We start from the raw sequence: 21,344 nt of genomic DNA, 5'->3' as shown, positions 1-21,344 counted from the left end.
TTTTGAGAACAACTAGCAGAGGGTGTAATGGCCGTGTTACTATACCTCTATATGGTTGTGGTCAGGGGGCACAGGTGCAAACTGGGGCAGACTCTTGCTGAACCACATGGTGATGTCTCTCTTCATATTGATGGCGAAGGGTTCAAAGCCCTCCTGTAGACCACAGATGGTAAAGTAGCGCAGGCTGCTAACATTCTGACCCAGGTTAATGCGGCCCACCTGGGACAAGCCCAGTGTACAGACAGGGATGAAACCTAAAGAGGACACCAAACATGTATTCTCACTTGAAAGATAAGTAAGCATGTTAGCACATTAGCCTACGTTTGCTAGCCAGTCTCTGTCTACATACTTTTACTTCTCTACATCCTGTCCTGCATTACTTAATAGGTGTAGTTCACCTATTTTTCATGATTTCCAATTTAAATGTTTACTAACTATTTAAGTGTGCTGAACATTTCTCTTACCTTCTTCAATCTCTATGTCTTTAAAGGCCAATTCAGAGCCTGAGTCACAGATAAGCATTTCCCCGTTCAGTGTGAACATAATGTTCATATCTATCAGGTCGATCATACAGCCAACAACGTCTCCAGACTGCCACGGTCGGCCAAATGACTCATTTCCAATGTGCCACTTCTGAGCCTGGGGGGTAAGAAAGAAGCATCAAGAGTTACACATGAGAAGTGGGATTTTGAGTTTGTATTATTCCCATGTCCTTAAAATATGGATAAGTACTAACTCTGCATCCATTGAAGACATAGGCCAGCTCATCGGCCCCCAGCTCTGTGTTTGCATGGACGTTAGGTCTGGCCCAACCAACTCTCATCTCACCCGTTGTCATCACTTCAAACTCAAAGTACCATTTCCCCTGGGTAACCGCATATTTTTTCTCTGCTCGGAAGACACGCACCTTATCTCCACGGCTGTTATCAACTCCCTGACCACCTGCAAGAGAATTTGGGATATAAGAACATGTACTGAACGAGTTCACAGGATACACAGCAAATAATTTGTTGTGGTGCATCATTCACTGAATGATATTTAATGCCAAACTCACTGCTCTCCTGGTCAGGGGGCTCAATGTTGTATCCGTAGCCAATGAGAGTGCGAACAGCATTATTCACACTGTCTCGGTTGGTTTTCTTTGTTTTCTCGTCCAGCAGGATGTAAGGCACCAGACGAGGGTTACGCTTATTCATTATATCCTACAAATACAAATGACATGAAATAGTTCACATTCCTATTCACAAATATTTTAACAGGATAAACTGTTTCAAATGTTTTATTGTTTCAAACATGAAAGTATGCTTACATTGTCCAAACATAAAGCACAAATCATTTTTAACGTTATAACAATTATTTATTCCTTTTTATCCACTGATTTAACTCCATCCTGACCTTTCACCCTAGAATGGTGCCACATACCTGGACGATGCTGTAGGTCCAGCCCTGCCTCACTCGATCCCTCGCCCAAACATTGTGTCCATTTTCAGCAAGCTTCTCTACAAGCTGGTTCTGATTGGGGGTCAGTTTGACATGATTGAGGTCTAATGGGGCAGGCTTAAATCCATTACTCATCACGTAGCTGTGAAGCAGTGAGAGAGAGAGAAAGAGAGAGAGAGAGAGAGAGAGGGAGAGAGAGAGAGAGAAAAAGAGAGAGAGGGAGAGGGAAAAGAGAGAAAGAGAGAGAGTGAGGGGGAGAGGGACATACAGAGGTGATGCTGAGGTCTTCAGGCAATTTATCTAATGCAAGGAGGCTTAAATGTTTAGCTTGGCTGTAAGCTTCAAACACCTACGTTTTAGGCAGTTTGACCTTTTTCAGATTCTCCTCTGCTTTTTCATCGCCCATGCCTACGTGGCACCCCAGAGCCAGCAGGGTCCTGTTAAACATACGACAGATTCAAACAGTGTCCATGGCAGAACAACAAAGAACAAACAGAGGGATAGCCTAACAATTGCAACATAGAAAGCACACTGAGATAGAGCCTAAAAAGAGGGAAATGGTGAGGTTACACAGAAAATATGTGGGAAGATCAGTTCTGCTGTTTGGTCTGATAATTTTGGGCTATATCCTCGGATATTTTAAGCCTAGCCCGCCTATTTTCGCCCTGAAAACGGAGGAGGTTATGGCACAAGAATGGACAGACTGTGTGCCAGACTGGAGCTTGACTTGCAGCGCCTAAAGGGGGGAAGTAATCAAGTACAGCACCGTGTTTTAGATGTGCGCACCCAGCAGAAAAGTTCTGGTTAAAAAAAGAAATTATCTCCCCAACCTGATCTCCATTCAACATACATACATAAATAAATACAAATGACAAGAGACAGGCAAACTTGACTTAGCCCCTAATCTTTTAAATAGCTAGTCGAGATAGGCTTGCATTTCACTCACTTCAGAGTTTCTGCAGACATCTGAAGGTTATAGTTCCGTTCTGGCTCTGGTAAATCCATGAAATCAACCAGGCAGGGGTGCAGCTTCTTATTGTCATCCCTAAACTGAGGAGGATTAGGAAACCAGTTAGTTCCAGACAATTACTGACTTGATTGCCACCAGTTCAGGTCCTTTAATCATGAAACAGTTGAAAAAAGTTTATTTCTACTACAGAAGATGTTCCATATGCACTCACTATTCCGTAAGTCCATCCCTGCTCGATACGTGTCACCGCCCACAGCTCATGGATGTTCTCAGCTAGCTTCTCCCGGATTCGCTCCAGGTGAGGAGGTAACACAATCTGAGTGAAGAATTGAGCAGATAGGCTGAGTATGAAGTATATAAGCCCTGCAGTAATCCATCTGAGTTACTTTGTGCAGTTAAGTGGTACAGTAAAGGCCGAATTATGCTCTGTTTTAGACGTAACGCCTAAGCACGTAATTTACACAAGGAACTTGTTTTAGACAAGTTTTGATTTAAGGTTCGTTTTAGACGCAGAGCGTGTTGCAAGGCTTGTGTTGCGTGTTGCAAAGCAAATTGACGCCAGAACTGTAAATTTATTTTGAGTTAAGTAAGCCTATTTATTGCAGCAGGACAAAGGAAAAAAACTTACCGGAGCATGAAAGTGTAGTGGGCGAAAGGCTTGATGTTATGAATACATGTGTTACACAAAATACAAATGTTGGCAATTCAGTACCAGTGGCGAAAAAGACATGACGCAAAAGTTCGTTTATTGACATCTTTTAATGACTGCGACAGGCTTTAAAACGATGTGTTTATGAGTTACATTATTTAAGATGAGGTGGTAAACAGTGAGAGAATCTCATCATGTTGTCAATGCTTGTAACTACAATGGTGCTGGCCATCAGTTAAGCCCACGTTAATGTTAACTTTTGTATATGAGCAGACCGGGCTCATTCTATCAAAATCGCGGGTGCAATTGATTGATTCACGTCAATATGAACTCAATGAATGATACCACCATGACTCACAAGTGGTGGAAAATGAATATGAAAGTATTTGTTCGTGAATTAGCACATTTTCTCCTAACAATCGCGGGTGAGAATGGATATTCTCTAAGGTAACGGCAGGTTACTGTTAACTTTTGTATATGAGCAGACCGGGCTCATTCTATCAATCTCGCTGGTGCAATTGATGATTCACGTCAATATGAACTCAATGAAAGATATCACCATGACTCACAAGTGGCGGAAAATGAATATGAAAGTACCTATTTGTTCGTGAATGACCACATTCTCTCCAAACAATCGCGGGTGAGAATGGGATATTCTCTCCATAAATTCGCGGTAATTTAAGCATTCTATAAGGGTTTAAAGAGGATTTGTAAAGGAGTTCATGTCTTTGGACCTCTTCTGTTATGTTTGTTCCTAATCCATAAGAAAAGGCTTGTGAGACGGTCTGCAGGGTATTCATGATTTTAAAAAATGTCTGGGTCTAAAAAAGGCTGTAGTATGCTATTAACCCGGAAACGTGAGACTCTGTGAAAGGTTGTGGTAGCCGGCCAATCACAGCCTTTGCGAGCTGTGTAGGGCCGTAGTGTTTTAGTCGCATAGTCAGGAATTTTGGGCGACGCACTTAAGCACGTAAGGGGGGATATTTTACCCCGCAAGGGGGGGTTATGTATCTTACGTGCTTACGCGTTACGTCTAAAACAGAGCATAATTCGGCCTTAACTTGCAGAATTTGGAACCTAAAAAGATCCTATCCTAAAAAACATCCTAAGAAATGATTCAAGACAAAGATGTGAATGTGGCTGATTATGGTACCTGAGCAGTGTCCACAGGATATGGAGTGAATGATGTGTGTGAGAGGGATTGTGTTGGGCCCAGCAGGTTGCGCACCCCCTCAAAGTCATGCTTGTACTCTTTAATGGGCTCAATGCGCATCCGGTCTTTGGGAAGCAGTGCCTCGTAGCATGGGGAATAACCGGGGGGAGGCTGGAACTTGAAGTCCCCATGACGGCCACCCAAAAGGAAGCGAGCCCTGTGGTAAAGAAGATATCTGATCAGTGAAAACTATGGATGTTTCTCATGCAGCAATGCAGAATCACAATTTGATCCAACTCAGTCACAAACAATCTGTCAAAAGACCCGCCACCAGTCACTCTCTAAGACCCATAAGTCCCATTTGTTTCTCCTGTTTGACATGCATTCCCAAAAGTTTACTTCACTCCCGCTGAGAAGCTGATGACTGGGAAGAAGAGGCCGTCTAAGTTGAAGTTCTCAAACATGCCCTGCACAGGATGGCCGTTGATGCGGAAGGAGATGCTCGGAACACTCAGGTCCAGACAGCAGCTCACCACATCATCAGCTGCCAGTGTGTGCTGCCCGGGTGATGCCACCTGGCGAGTAACATGCCCTGGACAAGAAGGAAATGGGTTGAGTTAAGCACTGCCAACACAGCGTCAACGTCAGCCAAAGTCGGTACTAGTGTACACTACTAACTACTCTCTTCAACTCTTCAACACCACACTTACCAGACCACAGATGCAGGCCATCAAAGCCATAAGAATAAAGATCATCTCCAACTCCATTGCCTCCCCAGCCTTCTCCACCACCAGGGTAAGGGCTGAAGCCCTCGGTCATGGCCCAGCCCACTCGGAGATGAGTGGCCTGAGCTGTCACAAAGGCCTCAACATGATCCACCATCATCTCAAAGTACCACTTCTTGTACTGGGTGGATCCCTCACATGTACCCAGGAAAATATTGGGCCGCACACTGAAAAAATAAGAGTTCTTATGAAATACAAAGACCACTAAAATAAAGAAGGTTAGATTATATGGAGTAATATTAATTATTTCACCTGGTTACATAATTAACTATATTGGTTTGCAGCAGAAGGTCACGACCAGGAAGCAGATTTTCTGTGATGAGGTTCTGGTTGGACCTCACAGCTACACCATTACACACACAGAGAGAGCGCAACACATCCAGAACCTGGAGATAGATAGCAGGGGTGTGAGGCGTGTGGGAACAGTGTATGTTATTAAAAAAAATACAGTGAAGAGATACTTCTGATCCTCTGACCTTATGATTTCGACCATGTTTGTCCAGGAGGGAAATGATCGACTTGATGTGGTTCTCCTGAATTATGTTCAAAACCTCAGGGCTCTCAATCAGAATGCAGTACAACACCTCCAAAATACCTGACAAATAAAAAAAGTGCAAATCCAGTTATGTGTGAGTTACAGGAGAGAATTTACATGTCATGATTTAGGAACTGAAACAGTTAGGAAATATTTAGGAAAGAGAAGGATTACCAGAAGAGGCCTCAAGGCGATCCAGCTTGCTAACCAGCCAGTCCAGATTATCACAGAACAGGGCACAGTTTGAACGGTTTCCTCTGATCAAAGACGCTTTTGAGGAAATGAGAAGTTAATTTACATCACTGTTCAAAAGTTTGGAAAACGACACATTTTCCAGGAGAATGCATTTTTGTATCCATCAAAATTATTTGAAGATCTAGTCAAGATGTTGTCAAAGTTAGAAAATATGATTTCTGATTGATATAGCAATTTTGTGCCTGAAAATTTGTTTTCATCAAAGAATCCTTCATTACCTTTGCATCATTACAGCTTGACTGGTTTAACACAAAAAGGTCTTGCATACTCTAGAGCAATGATCTTGGTGTCTGTCTTGTTGCAGGATAAATTTGGCTCCACGAATTACACAAATTTGGCTTTACTGCCGATGACAAGACTGGTGATTTATGGGTATTATTTAATAAGGCTCAAAGCTGAGGACCTGCCAGACATCTGATCTCAAACTACAAGTTCTGATGTTCTGATCCACCATCCATCCACAGATGTGCACCGGGGCCTTTTGCTTGTTTTTATGTCCTTGTTAGATCCAGTTGCACCAACGTAATTGCAAAAGGGTTTTCAAATGATAAGTTACCCTTTCAAACACCCTTTCAAACATAACATAATATGCCATTAAAACACAGGAGTGGCAGAGCAGAAAATTTGCCTTTGTAGATATACTATTCAAATTTAGCCATTTCCAGCTGTTTTCAGGTTATTTGAATATTAAAAAGTGTGATTTTCTTTTAAATGTCTTTTAAATGTTTCGTTTAAACGGTTGAGCTGTAGTATATATAAATCACTGCAGAGCCAACGTAACTGTACCAATGTAAATGGAGGAAAGAACCATATGAGAAATGTAGAGTAACATACCCTGGAGCTCATATCAGAAATGTACAGTAACATACCCAGGAGCTCATAGAGCAAGTTGACAATCTCCTTCCATGACTCAGCAGCCTCTTCACCAGCAAACTCGGAGAAGTGGGCAGCAGTGTTGTACACATTCAGACGGTCTATACATTCCAGAACAATGGTGATCATACCCTTAAAGCAGAAGCAAATAAAACACGTTAGGTTACAAACAATTGCATGGACATTTGGGGTATGCTTTAAATGGGATTAATTATTAACTGGATCAAAACAGTGCAAGTCCCTGTGTTAGTCACCCGATTTGACCTTGTCTGGGGAATGATCTATACTTATTTTAGGTTTCACATGCAACTTACTCCTCCTTAAAAGTTTAAATGAAACCATGAGTGGACTTAAGTGATAAATGAAAGACCTCTTCTTGGAAGAGATTCTGGCGGTTGCGGAGTGATCGCAGTTTGGTCTGTTTCTCCTCATGCGCCAGCTCGTCCTCAGGGGGGCTGAAGTAGAAAATGAGATCCTGCAAGGAGAGGATGACACTATCCAGGGGCAGAGAGACGCTACCTGGGCATTTGTTTTTCCCGCCCAGTGAGTCCAAACCCCTGAGGAAAGTAAAGGGAAAATGAAAGGCAACAAAAGAACATCATGTCCCGTTAAAACGCAGTTCATCACCAAAATATATATTTGTTTCCTATTCCTTTCTGTATTGGTGTCGGCAATAATTTCTCTTTTTTCTGTAAGATGTTTTCCTTCTTCCAAAACATCCATAGAACATGTACAGTAAATCAAAGTAAACAACAGACATGTTGTGTATTCTAATGGCCCTTTGTCATACTTGATAAAGACTCTGAAGAGGCCTGTAGTGCTGTATATCATTCTAGAGGCTTGAGATTCTTCTGCCTGTGAGCGAGACAGAGAAACGGCATCATCCATATGTCCCTCCTGGTGCAGTATGGCCTGGGAGCGAGAAAAATATGTCAGTACAAACTCCTGACCTAGTCCGAGCAGGTTTTGACAAATTAAAAATAATTCAATACAGTTAGCATACAAGAGGCAATGGGTAGATAAATCAAACCTAAGATGAAACACCTTTAGTCAACATTTGGGGGACAAAGGCAACACTGGACGAAATACTTAGGAGATGTGATGTTAAATGCAGCGCTTGAAGACAACAGCTAGTTAGTGGATTACAGTGACAGCATGAGCTAGGTGCCTTACCCTTCTCTGGGTTTTTCCCAGACGGGCAGCTTTGGCATCGAGGGCGGCGTATGTCAGCCACAGCCCCGTGGACACATGCTGCATGAAGCACAACGACTCGCCATATTTGATCTCAGGTAATCCCATGCCCTCAACTTCACGCTTTTTCTTCTTCTCATCCACCTTCTCCTGCTCGGGGGACATCAGGACAAGAGAGAAGATGGAGTGAAGAAGAGATGAGACAACATGAAAAAGTAGGATAGAAAAGACAAACAATGAAGCATATATTCAATATTGATCCTTAAAATAAAGACACAAAGCAGCATTTTGAAACAGCTGTGATGGTCTGACCTTTGTCGCCCGGAAACAGAAGGCGGACAGTTTTGTGTTTGCTCGCTCCGGGTCCAACACCATCAGACCTTTCTCCTCATCCAAGCACATGTAGTGCCCAGTGGTAATGTGACGCACACGGAAGGATGAACCCCACTTTGTGTGGCTGCCACTCCAGCTACAGACGCACGGGGGGAGAGGACACACACGACACACTTCAGCATATGATGGACGAAGAAGGTAACATCTGAGGGAAAAAAAGTCAGTTAATGATGCAAACAGGAGGAACTCACCTGATTCTCAGAGGCTCCAGTCTCCAGAGAGAACGGGCCTGACTGCAAACAGCACCTCCCTCGTACTGAGCAATCCTAGAGAGAGAAAAGGAAAAAGAGAGGGCAGTAATTTCAGTATTCAACCCCTCGGGACTGAATGAGTGGCTATATTGTGATACAGGGACAGAAACAGTTTGTCAGAGGAATGGATTGAGGGTTAGCAGGATATGACATCAAGGCCTTGTCACTTACATGCTCTGACCCTCTCTTTGGTCAGGCGGGGGGATGGCCAAACACTCATCCATGTGGCCATGGTACAATCGGAGGACCTGCCCTCCTGTGGCAAACCCTGAAGAGGGAAGGTAAATGTGTAGTATTAGAGAGTCTGTCTGACGTCTGTCCTTTCTGCATGGTACCACTACAGGATTTACACATCATGGTGACAATCCACACATCTTAGGAGCTGTGAATACTTTATTGAATCTTGACTCCAGTACGGTGTCCTAAAATGAACACCGTACTCCAGATCTGAATTGAATCTTACCCTCGCCCATCTCACACCCTGAGCAGACAGGATTCACGTTCCAGAGCGTCTGCATGAAGGATGCGTCTACCATGAGGTCACCACTGGCAACGGACAGATGCTGAAGTAATAGGCACACACACACACACACACACACACACACACACACACACACACAATATATCAAAAACCTTTTTAATAATTTATTACATCATCCCCCTATATCACTTTAGTACAGAGTTCTACTGAGTGGATCTGGGATTTGCAAGAGGTTGGGGCTCACCAGGTATCTTTCAGATGACACACTGACCAGGATGACGTCATCACCGACCCTGACCTTCTCACCCTCTGACCTCTGTTTGGAAGCAGGGTGGATGGTCCACCAACATGCCTCACCTAGGGAATACGTGGCAGTGTGTTAAAGGCCTAAAATATCAGGTTTAGTGGGTTCTATAGGCTTGGAAGAACAGTACCTGTGGAGTCTTCCTGCAGGCCCACATCAAAGGCCAGCTTATCTGTGAGTGAGCGCGATGTGGTCAAGCAACTGAGATACTGGAGTTTGCACAGAAGGGAAGGAAGACACATTGAGGTTGCTTAATGGTTTGGCTTGATCACAAATATTAGCACTGGTAAATCTTTCTGCCTATTATTTTCCTATTGAATGTTATTAATTAATTGAATGATAAAGAAAAGAACATTCAAGAGGGTAATTGAGGAAGGTACAGGAAGGTATGGGAAGATAACTGAAACCGAAAGTGGTTTCATCCTCTCACCATGCTAGAATGAGTGTGTGTGTCTCTAGTGTGTGTGTCTCTAGTGAGTGTGTGTGTGTGTGTGTGTGTGTGTGTGTGTGTGTGTGTGTGTGTGTGTGTGTGTCTGTCTGTCTGTCTGTCTGTCTGTCTGTGTGTGTGTGTTTCATCCTCTCACCATGCTAGAATGAAAGTGTCTCAGCAAGATGGCGTGACCATAAAGCAGTGTTCGATGGCCTCCTCCTTGGGATGACTGAAGAGACAAACATAGACAACAAGGTTTACTACTACTACCACCACTACTACTCAATTTCTCAGACAACAGGCTGCCCCTGTTTGGGAGCCAGAGGGCAGGAGTGATCACCATCCACCTCCAACAAACATTCACATTTTCTTCCGTGAAGATGGCATAAAAAAACAACATCAACAGAGACAACAACCAAATACAAATACATGACACCATGGGAAGGCAAAGAGATCCTGCAGTGGCAGGGACTCAGCATCTCTTTACCTCAGATAACAATCACGGGTAGTAATGGCAAAACAGGTTACATTATCACAAGACAAGCAACACCAGATTAAATGGACAGTGCATGGAAAACAATATCACAAGGTCACATCGAAACCAGGTTGGGTTTGAGCACACTGTCTGCCTCGTGTGAAACAGCACACCTGGAACTCCCTTACCTTTTCTCAAAATCCAGTCAAGATTTACAAACGAGAAAACACAGTTAATCAGGGCTGTTATTTGGGGATTATCATCATCATCATCATCATCATCACCAGCATCACTTCCATCGAACACTATCATCAAGTGTCAAGAGAAATGCTCAGAGGGCAGGCCAAAGGTTCGTAGGGTGTTTAGCAAACCTAATTCAGGACAGTACATGGACAACTAGACCGGGCAGTGTGTTAGCCCTTTATTCATCTGGCCACATTAGCGCTGGCTCTGTGATTGCGTGTGGCTGTGTGGCTGTGTCTGTGTGTGTGTGTGTGTGTGTGTGTGTGTGTGTGTGTGTGTGTGTGTGTGTGTATCTGTGAGTATGTGTGTGTGAGAAAGAGAAGGTGAGAGAGAGAACAAGAGCATCCGATAGACTTGGCTAAGCAAGCACCCCGAGTGTATGCCCAGTTCCACCCCACCCCATCTACTAGCGCTGAAATGTGGAGGGCCTCATGCCATGCTAATCTCACCCTGGCCTTCGGACAGAGAAGGCCGTGGCTCCGGCAAGAGCCCCTCGTTACAAAGGGTAGGTATAGAGCGCTAATGCAAATGGCTGAGACAGATATAATGTTCCATTTTCATTCCGTCAAACACTTGCTGTCTTTGCTGCCAGTGTGAACCTAGGCGAGTAGGCCTGTTACTGTCTGTCTGCTTGTCTTGTATTGCTTTGTGTTTGAAATGAGCTATGGGGAGGGAATCTACTCTGGGAAAAAAAGAAGCACTGAATGGACTGAAGGAATGACATTGGAAAGACTGAGGAGAGGTTATGGACATACTGGAAGTGAGCCAGGGAAGTATGGGAAGGTGTCAAGATACAGAGGTGAGTTACCTAGATGGAAAGGGATGATTAATTGGGATGAGATGCACAGTGTGTCGTTAGTGGAAATGATGGAATGAAAAGACAATGTAAGACAAAAGAGGGGAGATGTTAATAATATGGGAATAGTGCGTTAAATTGAGTCATTGTTGACTGCACAGAATGTGAAGGCTATGGCAGATGAGGGTTTGGGTTGGGAGAGGCGAGAGTTAAAACATTACTGATGAGGGAAGTTACTTAATTTCACTTAACAGACACGGACCGCCATCCCTCTAATGAAACGCTCTTTGAGAATGTACCACTAGGAAGTCCTAGGATTCTTTCAGAAATAATGCATGTAACACTTGGCTAAATGTTGGTTTTGACTGGTGTGACAGAGGGTGAGGAAACAGGGTTTTATGTGTGATGAATGAAACAGCACTATTTCACCAAGGAGGCATTCGGTAGGGGAACAACGCACTACTGAGGGAAGATAATGTGTGTGAGGGAAGGAGCTGAGTTTGGATACAAATGCTAACAGGATATGACATGTGCAAAGACATACCCATTGGTCCAAATCGACTGCCTTTGGGTGGCAGGGTAGGGGTGAGAGGTCAGAAAAGAGACAAAAGGCAAATGAGGTTAACTAACAATTCCGGAGCAACTGTAAAAAGAATCTGTAAGACCCTGTCAGAGGTCAGAGAGGTCATACTGGTCCCCAGCTTGTTTTATGTCTGTCAGGGTGAAGAATTCTGACACTTAAGGGTGTCTGTGTTGTATGTCACTATGGCAAATGAAGGCTCCCACTGAGGCCAATAACTGCAATTAGTACAAGCTTCCAGCCGCTCTAGATTTCTGATTAGGAAGCACAGTGTCATGCATTTGCCTCAAATAAGGGGATAAATGCAAGTGAAGAAGAATGTGCCGGCAGCCTCTTAAGATGAATACATTATCAAAATCATAACGGATTTCAATCAATGAGGGGAAAAAGAGGAAATTGACTTTGTCACAAGAAGTGTTTATAGTAGATACCCCCTATAGTAGATACCCACACCACCCCCTTACTCTTTGTGCCCCCCTTCCTCTGAATAAAGTCCTCTTTTCTTGGTTTTACTCTTCCAATCCTCCAGATCTTCTGTAATCTGTAAGAAAAAATCTTGACCTAAAAAGCGAATGTCTCCACAGGTAATACTATTCTTGCCTCTCACCTCAGACATATCCACCCTTTTGGCCAGCATCTCCTGGAGAGCTCGCACGGACAGGGACTGCTCCAGGATGAGGGAACAGATGGCCAAGTCGGGGGGAACATTCTGGATAAGAAAGACAGTAACAAATCAGCAAGGATCAACTACGTGGACAACAGACAGGAGTGGATTTCATCCTGATGATGGAATAGAGTGGATGAGATGGAAAGTGTGTCTAAATATCATTATGTATATGTGTGTGGGTGTGTGTGTGTGTGTGTGTGTGTGTGTGTGTGTGTGTGTGTGTGTGTGTGTGTGTGTGCGTGTGTGTGTGTGTGTGTGTGTGTGTGTGTGTGTGTGTGCATTCTGCATGCCACATGGAGGGGATGGAGTGTCAGTGCTCACCTGGGCATTGGATGTTGTCTCGAGGAAACAGAGTCTGTTCCCAAAACCCTCACAGGAGAGGCACAGCTTGATGTTTTCCTTCAGAACAGTTGCAGTGCATTGCAGCACTACCTGGTCACCCTGTAGCGAGAGAGCGACAGAGAGAGAGAGAGAGAGAGAGAGAGAGAGAGAGAGAGAGAGAGAGAGAGAGAGAGAGAGAGAGAGAGAGAGAGAAAGAGACAGACATAGAGACAGAGAGAGAGAGTGAGACATTATGACGGCATGGTCTGGGTCAAAGTGACAAAGGCAATAAGAGAGGTGATAACTCGTGGCAATACCTGATGATTGGACCAACACCAATAAATACTGCACAGAGGGGTGCTTCATGAGGGAAGCTACACAGGGTCAGCTATTGGCCCAATGTACACACTCACACACACACACACACACACACACACACACACACACACACACACACACACACACACACACACACACACACACACGCGCCAGTCCATCAGCCAGCGGGTGTAAATACACCAATAAACACCCCCTCCTCCTTAACCCTACATCTGACACAGAACATTCTCAGCTGTCCCCTCCAGTCAGTCATTATGTAAGCATATCCATCCATCCACTTCTCTCCCCCTCACTCTCTCTCATCAGTGAAGTATTTTGTTCCCCATCGCAGAGTATGTGTTGTTGATTTGATCTTGCTAAAAATGAGTCTGGTTTGTCACATATCATTTAATACATCATTGTTACATTCCACTGTCTTCATATGTAGTTTTTTTTTCATCCCATATAGTGCCTTTTCATCTTTATTTGGCCAATAATTTATCACCAACCACCCCAGAACTGTCACCTCTGTCCTATCCCCTCACCCTCTCCAAATCTGGAATCTGGAGCAACCTGCTTTGTCCTCAACTCCAAGCAGGAGAGACAAAAAAATGCTGCTCCCATCTGAGACTTCATTTTTTTAATGTTGCATTCAAATTCCATTTACCATTCAGCGTGTTTGCTCTGGAGTATGTTTGTGCAAAAACATCAGAAACTCACGTCCTGGCCCGTCGCTAAGTACCAGAAGAGAGCACAGATGAGGGTTACATAACAGCTATCAAGCCTCTGGTGAGAATGAATGCAGTATGATCAAGCTTAATTCTGCTGCAGGTTCTGAGAATACGTATGTTAGAGAGGAAAGGGAATAATACATGTTGCCCTACAGTATGGACTAATAGAATACCATCAGGCTACAGAGAGTATACACCTGTTAGCAAGCTCCGGGGCAAGAGCAAGAATGAGCAAAAGTGGGAGAGCTGGCAAGGGTTAATTTTTAATTATAGAAATTACAGTAACAATATAAAATCAATTTTCAACTTCCAGACCTGAGTGAAAGCCTCTGAGGTGCCTCAGACACACATAGTGCCTCAGGTTTTTTTGAAGAGAGAACAGTGTGTGTGTGCACGTTGTGTGTTTTTAATGTATATGTTATGTTTGCAGCCTTGCCTCTTATGCATGCATGTGTGCTGCTTTGGCCCTGATATGGAGATGTAGCAGAGCTCGGGAGGTCTAAAAGCAGCCAGCCACTGGGTGACTCATAGCTTCTACTCAGCCAGCAGGATCAGATGACACTGCAGGCATGTTCAAAAAGATCAGACAGATTGAAAGAGGGCTGTCGCTCTCTATATCTCTCTCTTCCCCTTTCAGTTAGCACAGTGTCCCACTTATTACAATTGACATACATCAAGCACACATACCTATCCAAGGTGAGTCACAGGTGACATAGCAAAGACAAGGGGCCACATGTATCCATGGTATGAATCCACTAGAATCGTGCTAGGTATTCTATCTACACATAAAACAGTATTTTCAAAAAAAAAGATACTGCCAGAGAAAATATGTGTTCCTCTGTGCATGGTCTCTAGGTGACAGCAACAGTGATGCAAGCAGGCCAAATGGTCCGTCCATGAATGTGGTCAGGAATTCTTGTGCATGCCTATTACTAATGGAACATTCATCATAGCTACCATGGCAATTTGAGGAGAAAGCACCACTTAGGTGACTTCAAGGTATATTTAACAGTATGTAGGGCCAATTTTTCAAAATGTGCTTTGAAGGGAAGTCCGGTTCTCACAATGTAAGCTGTGTTATTGACTACACATCGACATTTAAATTTATATAATACTAAAATTGTCTCCAGGTGCTTTACAAAGCCCCAAGCCGGAACGCTCTGGAGCACTAAGGCGAAATACTTCACCAAGAGAGGATGATCAGTTTCATAATAGAAAAAACTTCTTTTAAATCAGTACTCAAATATCTGAGACTCTTAAACACTTGCAAACGCTGCCTTGCAAAGGCCTGGATAATCTATTCACTCTTTGGTTAAAGCACTGTGCAAATCACTAAATGGAGAAGTGTGTGACCTTGGTAAGTGCGTGACATTGCTAAGAAAACATTGTTAATACATTAATTTACCTTCATTTACATTCATAATACTTTCGTTTTATTTAGCAAATTAGTTCTTATTTCACTTTGAACACAGATGTGACCCACATGGCATCTGATTTCCTTAATCAATCCATCGGATAATTTCAAAGTTCATCCACAGACGCACATTCCGTAGGGAGGTTTACCTGAAAGATGTACGTGTATGCTAATCCAACTCATAAATGGCACAACAAGCCAGTAGGAACTATCTGTGTTTTCAAACACTGTGAAAGCTACCATTTTCTCTCAATGCCTTAATAACGCTGCTATTAGGACACTGCCATTAGGACACTAGTCCTAATTACTTATATTCACAGGGCATTTTGAATAAGTGACATAATCCATGCAGCTGTTAAATACTTGCACATTTCTACGGATCTACATTGTCTTTCTAGATTAATGTCTCAATCAGTCTACAGCCTCATAGTCACCCGCCGAGCCCATGTGAGAAGCCGACAGACAGAGCCCTTAATTTCATGGGCTCAACTCTGCTTGGTATAAATACACACAGCCGACGAGAGCTTGTGCGAGTCTGAGCTGTGTTATTGTGACAAAGCAAAGATCGTGTTAATGCGTCACTGGGAAATGTGCATGTGCCAGGACAAAGGTGATGGCATGGGAAAGGCCCATCTGAGTTTGTGCCAACTAAGCCTTTTGACCTGAATCATGGGGAAGCACACAAAACACAGCTACCACATAAGGCTATAGATATCTGCTATATCTGCTATCAAAAGCCAGAGCACTGTGGTGGTATTTAGATCAGGTGCAAGCTAGGGGATATGAGGCTGCATATTTGTCATCACAGTGGTTTAGTGTGCCAGAATGAGGACAATGTACGTATTTAAATTATAGCAGGTTCGAAGTGAAAATATTCCAAATTAATATGATTTTTCAGAGGAATTACAAAACGGCATTTATCATTTGTGTGCCAACATCAACTTTTGGCCTATAGAAAAAGATTTTCAAAGCAGGTCTGTGAATTAACCAGGCAGACCTGTTCGAAGACTCTCCACAGTGATGTTGTGAACACATGGCTTAGGAGTGGAGATGTTCAATGAGGGGGATTCCCCGGATGGAATGTTCCAGAACAGTTAGTGTAAACCATACACTCCAAAAAGAGCTCTTCCCTTATTCCCCTGAGACACATAGGAAAATCCTCCTTATATCCTGGCTGCTGACGTAGAACTGAATCTGCGAAATCCCTCCTTCAGTGGCACAGAGAGCTATGCTGACACTGAACCATGGCTGAAATGAAGAGATGAGGAGAGAAAGGACCAGGCACGGAGGTTCAGACGAGAGACAGTTTTGTCGATACATAACCGTAGCAAGGGAAGGATTACTTCATCCAGGGGGTTGCCCTTTCGAAACGCTTCAGAGTGAAGTCAGCAAACCTTTGTGCAGAGAAATGTCATCTGACCAGCAGGAGGACAACAGCAAAGAGGAGGCTTCTCTGCAGTGGTCCATCCACAGTCTATTTCTGCTTCTACCCATGCCCTCCTCTTAGCCTTCACATTGAGCCGAAGTGCTTAGAACCGTTTTGTTAACTATTTTAGTTAACTAGCAATCCTTAATTATTACAATATTTGATATAGTTATGGGTGAGACAAATTTAGAACTCATGACACTGGTATTATCAGTAATCACTAATAAAGTCATCAGAAAACATCATAAAATCATCATTTTAAAATCATACTGTTGCTTTATATGTGCATCCAAACAGACAACCATAAAGAATATCCTGGCATGATATAACAGAGCAATAAAAACGTCCAGCATTATGAATCAATCAATCTCATTGTAGCTTTTTAAAGTACAGCAATTTAAGTTGTTTTCTTTAACCCTCTCTCCACTGTTTCAACCAATCACGATGTTTACAAGGCAAAGCATGATATTGAAATATCTCATAACTTATCTTATTACAGTGCACATACAGACTTTATTCACACTTCATTCAATCATAACTATGCAGATAGTTCCAGTGTGATGTGGGCTCTGTATTATTGAATTATATGAACCTTACCTCAAACTTGAAATACATATATTTATATTTTATAACAGAAGATATGAGTGTAATATTCCTAATAAAATGAATGGTGGCATCTTCATGACCTTAAAGTTAAACTTTGGGATTTCTGAATCTGGGAACCTATTTTTAGACCTTTTTGGGTCCAAAACACTTAACGATCTAAATCGGTCCATATCGAGTTAGAACGAGTTAGAACAATAAAACCAGCACCCAAACCTATGAGGTGAGCATCTGAATCAAAGTCAACTGCTTGTTTTTGCCACTGGCAGGCTCATAAATGTTATTATACGGGTCTAACAACTTAGACAGGATCCCTATAGAGATACATCTGCATCTGTTTACCTCAATAATAGGAGAAAATGACAGTCAATGGTTTAACCTTCTCTAGTTCCAGTCTGTATCATAGTACCCCATTCAGTGCCTGTAGGCGATTATCATGGTGGGGGGTGGGGGGGTGGGGGGTATTTTCTAACATTTACAAACGTAGCAATCGACTAGAGACACTGAGTGGTTTCATGCCAGAGCCCGGAAGAAGAGACAGATAAAACACTGGCGATACAAACATTTTATTCAGTTTCTTGACAGCTCTACATTTCTGAGCCTGTCAGTGACGAAAACAAGCAGTTTACTTTGACGCAGACTCTTGCCTCATAGGAATCGGGAGCTGGTTTTAATAGCATTTCCATTGTATAGCCTTTTTGCGGTTGCTGGATTTACATTCTAAGTCAATACTGGACTTTAATTTTGGACCCAAAAGATCTAAAGTACACAACATAAATAGCTGACAACAGTTGCTTAAATGAAAGGATGGGTACCCTACTTCAGTTGTATTTTGCTATATGCTTTATTACAATTGTTGCATCTTTTACATGTAATGTATATCATTACAGAATTGTAGTTCTCTTTTTTTGTACACTAAAGTGGATAACACAAATGAGCTCAGCATTAGCTGAGTTAATTTTGCCCAACACTGCACATGCTAATGATGAGTTTGCATGAGTGGGTGTTCTTTTGGCTGCAAAATAATATTTTAGTGATTGCACTGTTGTACCCTTCAGAAAAGAACATATAGATAGTTCTAATCATTGTCTCAGTCTCTTCTCTCTCTTCCTCAGGTTCTTGCCTCCTGGGCAAACCCCCACTCCTCCTCTGCTATTTTGGGTGGCTGCACCTGTCACTCTCACATTCCCCTACGCTGCTGACCAGCAAATACTGGGAAGTTTCTCCTGCAGTGTGCCAGCCAGAGGAGAGACTCCAGCGTGTCACAGATCACGGACCGATCCCTCCACTCACTCACTGGCACACAAGACCATCAAAACACCAGCCTGACAAACTCTATACTGTACTACACGTACTATACTACAGCTTCGTGACATTAAACAACCCCCTCCCACACACACACACACACACACACACACACACACACACACACACACACACACACACACACACACACACACACACACATACACACACACACATACACTCGCAGCTTTGGTCCAGTCATACACCAGCATACCCTTTCCAAATGTTGTTTTAAGGTATATTTCAGTTGTCTTATCTTTATTAAGACCATAATCCATGTCTAATACTTTATACACAAGCCATTGGCTGCTTAAAAATGACAGAGGAAAACATGGAACATAACTTTTAATGATGTATTTCTGTGACAGGACAAGGTGGTACAAAGCAAAGCATGGTTCCATTTCCAACAATACCATCCATTGGCATGTGCAATGGGTCATAAGGCCGAGAACTTGAAGCAAGGGCACCATAGTTAAACTGGAGAAACTGTAAATGGCCTAATGTCATTGCCAGCAACGAACAAAGACAGAAGCAATTAGCAAAGAGGATCGTGTATGAACGTATGCACTGTGTTGACCCACCAATGTTTGCACTTAGGTTCTTGCTCTATGGTATTAAATTAGCATTTGTTCATGCTTGGCAGACGTGTTGCTCACTGCTTTAGGTGTTGACAGTTGCCCATCAATGAAATTAGGGCCCCATGTGTTACAGTGGGGACTTCCCATCCCATCAACATGCTATAAATAATAATACATTGAAAATATGTATCAATACTACATCTTTAGATGGTGTTATTTTTAACATGCTCCTTTTATCACTTGTGGGCCCTCTTTCATAGCTCTTCGACCAGTACACAACCAGCCACTAATGATTTCTCCTCATGAAGAACTACTGCTTCACATGGGACTGGCTGAGTGTAAAATCGGCACAGGCACAACACTGAATTCCTCAGTGACCCCACACAACTAGCACCTGTTCTTTGTGTAGGCACAGGTGGTGGCTGTATCCCCTCAACTTGAACTCAAACAGAACAGGTGCTCTGTCTGTCTGTCCGTCCGTCCCCCCCCCCCTCTCTAGGGTGTGAGTGTGTTCATCTCAGGTCTTAACACATACCTAAAGCCCTGTAGATCTCTCAAACATGTGGGGGGACTAGACAAGGCACTTTAACGTTTCAAAACCAAGTCTCTTACCAAGTTTCTGCTCATTCATCATTCATACAAGAAAGAAGTGTTCACTCATACATTACGCTTGCTTTAGTTGGAGAGTTTATCTAGAGAGCAGGGTAGTATTCAGGCAGGAGGCAAAGAGGAAGACAATAAATCAAAGTCAGAGAGAGAGAACAACGGTGATGCAATGGAATAATGTGACATACATAATATGACTAGGGCTAGATGACCAAGATGCGCAATTTAAAATAAACCCCCACTACCACCCACCCCCTACACATCTTTGTGGATGTGGGAATGTTTACCTACAGTTGTGTGCAGTTACTCATCACAGTTCGTGTATGTTTCTTTATGAACACCAGTGCACTGAGACACAGTTTTCCCGATGGATTCTGATAGGCGAAGTAGGGCAGAGACTCCTCTCTCTACCTCCTGTGTCTTAGGCACTTAAAAGTAGCCTGCCTATAAAAAGAAAGTGCTGCCATAGCCTGCAACCTGAACATCCCCCTGAACACACTAAAACACTCCAGCGATTCACACGGCTTGCTCTCGCATCAGGAAACAATGACACAGATGCCCTTTAACCCTCTACCAACTGCAGAAAAGTGGCAGGCCTTAGAACCCCTTTGCGGGCAGAGAGTATCGCAATGGATTTTGTAGAATAACGTCTGCCAGTCGTACATACAGCTTAGTTGCAGTTTAAAGGTTTCCTTACAGTCAGCGGAAAGGTATGGACGGTTGTTCGAGATGTTGTAAGGTATTGTGTGAAATATAGACCTAACCTACTATTGACCACTAAAGATGGTGAAAAAAAATCAAATGCTCATAAGCATGGGAAACACACAAACTAAAAATTCTAAATCTCTCCAAAGCCAGATCTAAATTCTGAAAATCTTACCAAGTTGCATTCTGTACGTGCAAATGAAAATGGAATGACATTGAACTAATCAAACATGGCAAAAAAGGAAATGAGGTGTTGCTAATGTTGCTTTATTAAATTTCTCCCTCCTTCCTCCCTGTGTTTTCATACAATTCTTGGGTGGGGGAACACAGAAATAAGTTGAAGGTGTCACCTATGGGCCATTCAGACTACACAACTTTTCTGGTCCCAACAAGGAAGTGTTCATTCAGCAACACATGACGGTCTGTGATGATGACTTGCAACTTGCAATCACTCAAACATTACACAATTTCTTTAAGGAACTGCCATGGAAAGTCCACATCACACACAACCGTAGTTTAGTAAAAAAGATAGTTAACTTTCTTTAGCTACCTAGCCATGTTAGATACTGTTGCAGACGCTGGCTAACTTAGCAGATTGATAGCTAGCCACCTACGTCTTTGCCATAGCATCTTCTATTGCTAGTGTTAAACCCATTGCCTGAGAGTATTACAGATATCCTCTTAGGAGATACTTTACCTAAGGAGGCACTGACATCATCCCTAAAGTTATCATCACTTTGGATTGGTCTATCACACACAACCTAAAACACACTCAAGTTACACAATTGTTCTGACATTCTGCCATCCCTTTAATGTCGTCTGAATAACTGATCAACCGCATCAAAGAGACAGTCAGTGAGGAATGG

The 21,344-nt window shown here is 43.0% G+C and overlaps 1 protein-coding gene across 8 annotated transcripts in view; it reads right to left on the bottom strand.

The window, feature by feature from the left end:
• ryr1b (ryanodine receptor 1b (skeletal)) overlaps positions 1-21,344 on the bottom strand; it is a 69,212-nt gene that overhangs the window by 46,225 nt on the left and 1,643 nt on the right. For all 8 annotated transcript variants that reach the window (XM_080844866.1, XM_080844868.1, XM_080844869.1 and 5 more), the window contains exons 2-28: positions 12,793-12,912; positions 12,412-12,513; positions 9,865-9,939; positions 9,411-9,489; positions 9,221-9,333; positions 8,959-9,058; positions 8,667-8,763; positions 8,436-8,510; positions 8,164-8,320; positions 7,834-8,001; positions 7,451-7,572; positions 7,031-7,217; positions 6,657-6,792; positions 5,707-5,802; positions 5,474-5,592; positions 5,250-5,383; positions 4,923-5,164; positions 4,612-4,804; positions 4,213-4,429; positions 2,622-2,726; positions 2,387-2,490; positions 1,794-1,877; positions 1,423-1,582; positions 1,055-1,202; positions 737-942; positions 465-639; positions 46-254 (exon numbers count right to left, since the gene is read on the bottom strand). In XM_080844866.1, coding sequence (XP_080700992.1) covers positions 46-254; positions 465-639; positions 737-942; positions 1,055-1,202; positions 1,423-1,582; positions 1,794-1,877; positions 2,387-2,490; positions 2,622-2,726; positions 4,213-4,429; positions 4,612-4,804; positions 4,923-5,164; positions 5,250-5,383; positions 5,474-5,592; positions 5,707-5,802; positions 6,657-6,792; positions 7,031-7,217; positions 7,451-7,572; positions 7,834-8,001; positions 8,164-8,320; positions 8,436-8,510; positions 8,667-8,763; positions 8,959-9,058; positions 9,221-9,333; positions 9,411-9,489; positions 9,865-9,939; positions 12,412-12,513; positions 12,793-12,912 — 3,723 coding nt within the window. The remainder of the gene's footprint in view (positions 1-45; positions 255-464; positions 640-736; positions 943-1,054; positions 1,203-1,422; positions 1,583-1,793; positions 1,878-2,386; positions 2,491-2,621; positions 2,727-4,212; positions 4,430-4,611; positions 4,805-4,922; positions 5,165-5,249; positions 5,384-5,473; positions 5,593-5,706; positions 5,803-6,656; positions 6,793-7,030; positions 7,218-7,450; positions 7,573-7,833; positions 8,002-8,163; positions 8,321-8,435; positions 8,511-8,666; positions 8,764-8,958; positions 9,059-9,220; positions 9,334-9,410; positions 9,490-9,864; positions 9,940-12,411; positions 12,514-12,792; positions 12,913-21,344) is intronic.

The sequence above is a fragment of the Sprattus sprattus genome (genome assembly GCF_963457725.1).
Source record: "Sprattus sprattus genome assembly, chromosome: 9".
Taxonomy (NCBI): Eukaryota; Metazoa; Chordata; class Actinopteri; order Clupeiformes; family Clupeidae; genus Sprattus; species Sprattus sprattus.
Note: the sequence above shows the minus strand (reverse complement) of the source record. Positions and strands in the feature narration are given on the sequence as shown.